General features: G+C 45.4%; 1 protein-coding gene across 3 annotated transcripts in view; it reads right to left on the reverse strand.

Moving 5' to 3' along the window:
* The window catches only part of COL5A2 (collagen type V alpha 2 chain), a 232,878-nt gene extending 230,547 nt beyond the window's left edge, over positions 1-2,331 (reverse strand). For all 3 annotated transcript variants that reach the window (XM_019523080.1, XM_019523081.1, XM_019523079.1), the window contains exon 1: positions 2,052-2,331. In XM_019523080.1, coding sequence (XP_019378625.1) covers positions 2,052-2,154 — 103 coding nt within the window. In that variant the 5' untranslated portion in view covers positions 2,155-2,331. The remainder of the gene's footprint in view (positions 1-2,051) is intronic.
* Between the last annotated feature and the right edge of the window lie 3,151 nt (positions 2,332-5,482).

The following is a 5,482-nucleotide window of genomic DNA, read 5'->3' on the forward strand; positions in this document are numbered from 1 at the left end:
TTAATTAGATAAGATGAGCTAAAAACAAACTAAGTTATGTTACCTTCCATTTATGTCCCTAAACAAGGCTTTTAATCAAATGTAATGTAACTTGACATGTGCAGTTTAAACCAGGGTAACCTACTGAGATTTCAGTTTAACCTGTGAGGATGTATTCCCTTCCCCTAATCCAATACATCCATTTTTCCCCAAACAACCAACTAATTATTCTTCAAGCAGTGAACATAGCAGGAGGAGCTACCTTATCATTTCTCACAATTAAGCCAAAGGCAAACAAATTCACTCTCAGGAGAAAGAGCAACAACTGAAAACATGTTGTTCATCTCTTAAAACATAACTTCACATTCTGACCTATCAAATATAATGTGCATTCAAAAAGATGTTGTTTCTTCATTGGGCTATTCCAATGGGGGCCAAGTTTTCGGCAGGTGTGCCACATATTAGCCCCGCACCTTCCACAAGTGCCACTGACCCCCTTCTCCTGCCTGATCTGCTGCTCTGCTTTCTGCTTCTTGCCTGATGTGCTGTTCTGTTTTCTGATCCCTCCACTGTACTCTCTGATGTGCTCCTTTACTTTCCTGCTTCCTTCCCTATCTGCTACTGTGCTAACTGACCCTTCTGCCACGTGCTACATGCCACACACAGACTGCCTGAGTCCTGCGTGGCCTATTCCATGGTTTCTATAAAATCAACAAGAAAATAAGTTATATGTATTAATTTACCCTCTCCCCTGGCCCCCAACATTAAAAAATGTTATTGGAGTTAGAAACTCTAACTTTTTTTATGAATTTGATACTTCATGTTTTCATAACTGGGTTACATTTTTTTGAAAAATGTTAAAGACACCTTCTACTTTATAGTAACCATATGAAATACTCTCTCAAAATTACATGAAGTGCCCCCTCTATGGGGCTTCTTACAAAATGTACTGAATCATAAACTCATTTCCTTTACAGAATTTCAAACACATTCAAAAGTACCATATTGTTACATTTGTGAAGATATGAACTCCCATCACTCATGCAATGTATGGCAGATTATGGAAAACAGTTAAATTACAAGAAAAATATATGACAAACGTAAGAAAATTATGTAAGCTACATTACATTTTAAGATATTATTCATGTCCACTCCTTTTCCCACAAATCTCTACAGTGATTTAATATGCAAGAAGCCAAGAAAAGTTAGCTACTATAAGTAATATAATAAGTCATTATCCTTTTCAGAGACCACAGCACACTAAGGCATCTAGATTTGACAAGAGAGTATAAAAAGCCACTACATAACCTTTTGAATATCAATCACTTCCTTCTAATCAGTTATACAATATGGAATGTGAAGGAACATAAAGCCTAAGAAACCCTTTTGTCATGCCACATAAATTCAAGTACTTCCCTGCTTTCAGACATCCTGAAAAAAAACTGGCATTGTCCAGATTACCAGGACAGAAGGGTGGGAAACTACCATGTAAGCAAAGCCTGGATTCTATCAAAGTGTCACTGAGAAACAAACAGAAAGAAAGAGAAATGGAAAGAAAGAGAGAAAGACAAAGACAAAAAAGGCAGGCAGAGATTACTTTTTATATTTCTCCCAAAATAAAGACTTAGTAAAGCAGATTCAGTTCAGGACAGAAAGGCTACACCCTGCAAATCTTCTGTGTTTACTTCTCTCAGCACAGCTCATATTGTTCAGACTAGTCTCCAACCCCATTTAGTCTCATCCCAAGCACTTTCTTTTGTTGCAAACTTTCCGGACTCCACAGCCCCACACGGTGTTAATATGAGGCAACAGGGTTTATGTCTAAGTGCTGCACAGAAACATTTTGCATTTAATAGGTTTTCCCCAGGCTGTATTCACAAAATAATGCACCAAATGCAAGAGATTTGGGAACCTTGTAAAGTTCCAGCCTGTAAAACCTGACAGTTGTCTTCCAATTATATTTCTGAAGTGCAAACCTCTGAGCCTCCTTCTCAAAAATCTCACTACTCCCAAAGGCTTGCCGTTCCAAAGCATGCAATAAAAAGACCATACAAAGAAAAAGGGAAACTCACCACCCCCATAATCTTCATCTTCTTGTGCTTTTATTGTTACAAATTGCCCTAATAAAGCAGCAAGGATTAAAAAAGTTCTTGTTTGCATCCAGCTTGCCATCATGTCTAAATATTAGACATGTGTGTCCTCCTGGAGAGCAAAAAGTGCAAAAATGAAAGGTTATTTTAGCACCATGAAGTCAGCTCTTGGGTCTTCCTTTCAGCACTAGGTCCGGGACAAAGTCTGCAAGCCCTTTCTCAGCACCAGCTCCGTCACAGTCTGCAAATACTTTTTTCAAGTGATGCAGCTTTAAATAGGAAGAATGCTGCCTCCACTTTTTTCCTGCCCCTTTCCAGCTTGTTCAGGCTCATCCAGTCCCTGCTAAGCAACAGTCTGATTGATGGTAAACATTTCGAATCAGAACTAGCTTCGCTTTTCCTTGAACTTTTCCTTTAACATGTATATTTTTCAGGATACTTTCCTGCTGTTGTAGCATAGAGATAATTTATCAGAACAATTCACTGTACAAACATATTTGGAGGAAGGATTGCTGGGGGGAGATCTGTCACTAAACATACTCAGTGCAGCTAAAACAGCTTGGAGTAGATGGAATAACCACTTCTATAGCCACTGAGAGGGGAATCTCTCCCATCTAAGCTGCTGGGAAGACGATTTCACCTGCTTCCTTGATAAATGACTGGAGTTATATTACTTCTCTACCCTCAGATTGTTGCGGCTCCTAACAACTACCTGCGTGAGTAGCCATAAGAGCTGTCGTTCCAAGTTAGTTGTTTTAAGGAGATTTACATTACCTCTCACTGCCAGGCATGGGAGGTATGACATCTTTCTCCAAATTAATGAGGTCATCTCTACCCTCTGACCTACCTGGTGGGACAACAACTGCAGCATTGCAAATGTATGAATAGAGGCTTTACTTCCCTGGTGGTAATTATAACTCAGGCCCTAGCAATGGGAAGTGTATCCCCCTAAATCTGTTCAACATTGGCAATTAGTCAGTAGATTTTTTAATTTTAAGACACTCCTGTGACTTCTCCAAGTGAACATTCGGAACACTGGCAGAGGACTCTCTAAAACTCTTCTGTATCCATTGGGCCACTCCTTAGCCTCTGGGAGAAAGACCCGCTTAAACACAGTCCAACCACAGTCCCGCTGACTTCCAGAAAAGAGACCGCCTGCACCTGCTATGGAGAAATATAGATATAACCAGTTGCATCCCGCTCAGCCATTTGAAGGGAAAAGGATAAAACATAGTACCAACATCCAGACAGTGATAGTCTAAGGCAGTCAAAGTACCAGTAAGTCTATACCTTAAGTCAGGGATACATTGACATTAAATTCCCCTGGTGATATATTCTATTCAGCTTGGCTTTTGAACTGTGTTCTGAAAAACTTCCTTCAAGTGACTTTTCTGATATGTTTGTAGCATCAGACACAAAGTGAAAGAAATTATAGAAATCATTTCAGTAACTACAACTTTGCTGACAATCAGTGTATTCCTATTAAGGGTCAATGGTTAATAAATTATTAGTTCAAGGTAACATTTTGAGCCTCTTGCTCTCTGTGCAGGAAGGCAGATATGCCTTTGGCCTGTCCATGCTCTGGCACCACTTACACACTCTGCCTGTGCCCCCTGACATCCTGGCACTGCTCCAGAGATGGGCGCTGGAGTTTTTCTGGCCAGGACGGTACTGGATCGCTGTGGCGGTCCTAAGCCTTCCCTTGCAGGAGAGTGGCCAGGTCCTGGTTTGCCTGCACAGCCAGGTCCTGACATTCCACCTTCAGGACCTGCAGCAACTACTGTACAGTGTCGGTAGCCGCACAACATGGGGCCACCTGGGGCACGACTTCCTCTACCACTTCCAGAGGCTCCAATACAACTGGCAGCTCCTTGGCCTGCGGGGCTTCTCCCTGCAGGACCTGCAAGGGGGGCTCCCAGAGTTTTACCAGGACCTCCTCCAGGCCTGGAGGCTGGTCTCTGCCTAGAGGTCCCCTGCAACACTCACCCAGGGTGCCAGCCTGCTCATTGAGCCCCTCCTCTAGAACCTCCAGCTGGGGGTGCCAACAGCAGAGGTGTCCCTGTTGTGACAGAGGTTGATTCCGGCTGTTGTCACCCATATCAGAGACCTCCTGGACTACGATAGGCAGAAGTGGGTGGACCCAGCTATACTGGCCAGTGCATGGGTCTACCCACGGCACACGCGACCTGCTGTCTGGTCCAGGAGATGAAATCTTCCCTACCTCCTGATGCCCTTGCCTTTGTTGACCAGGTCCTGTGTGGTGGCAGTCTCTGCCCCTCCCTCCCCGTGTGTCTTCCAGCTCCACCACCTAAGCCGGCTGGAGGACACCAAACTTTTCCACTTTTCCACCATCCATTGCTGCTACCTCTACATGCTTGTGTGCCACCTGAACCACCATGCCACTCTCTCTCTCCCAGACACCAAGTGGCAGGGCCTGTTCAGTGTGGCTGGGGCACCCCAGTGGCTGAGTCTGTTCTCCACTGTCATCCCACGAGCCACTGGGGACCTCAGCTGTTGGCTGGGGAGCCATCGCCATGGGTATATATGTGGTGAGCTTCACAGACACCCCAGTCTCCTGCCCCTTCTGTAGGCAGAGGGAGACCCTGGCACACATGACCCTTGAGTGCACCAGGCTGCAGCTCCTCCATCTCCACCTCCAGAACCTCCTCCTGAGGTTCTGGTTGAATCCAACCCCCCACCTTTTTGTTTCTGGTCACCCCATCCGTGCCCCCACCAAGTCCTGGGACCTCCTGGTCAACCTTCTGGCCTGGCCAAGTAGGCCCTGTACTTGACCAGAAAGGAGGCTCTGGCCAGAAAGGTGCCCAAAGACTGTGGGGCCTCTCACTTGTCTGTGCATGTTTCCAGGCAGAGCACCAATAGGCAGCATCCACTGGCTGTTTGGATGCCTTTCAGGACCGGTGGGTGTGGTGCAGGGGTCTCTGTTCAGTGTCCTCCTCCAGGGGACTTCTTTTCACATTTTGAACCTTTGACCCCCATGTCACTCCTACCCTTTTCTTCCTTAGTTGTCCCACAAAAAGAAGAAAAAAAAATAGCTGTATCTTTCAACCTTTGGCCCCACACAGTGGAGGCTATTAGTTAACTAGGTGGGCTTTAAGGGACTCTATCTCTGGAAAATACAAATAGATGTGAGCTTCTGGTTGAACTTAACCCCACACCTTTTTATTTTTGGCCATCCCATCTGCAGCGCCACCAAGTCCCGGGACCTCCTGGTCAACCCCCTCCTGGCCCTGGCCAAGTGGGTCCTGTACATGACCAGGAAGGAGGCTGTGGCCAGGAAGGAGCCCAGGAACCATGGGACCACATTTCTGTCACTTGTCCATGCGCATTTCTGGGTGGAGCACCATTGGGCTCCTTGGATGCCTTTCAGGACAGGTGGGTGTGGCTTGGGGGGC

The sequence above is a fragment of the Gavialis gangeticus genome, unplaced genomic scaffold, assembly GCF_001723915.1.
Source record: "Gavialis gangeticus isolate Ggan-Ray unplaced genomic scaffold, GavGan_comp1, whole genome shotgun sequence".
Taxonomy (NCBI): domain Eukaryota; kingdom Metazoa; phylum Chordata; order Crocodylia; family Gavialidae; genus Gavialis; species Gavialis gangeticus.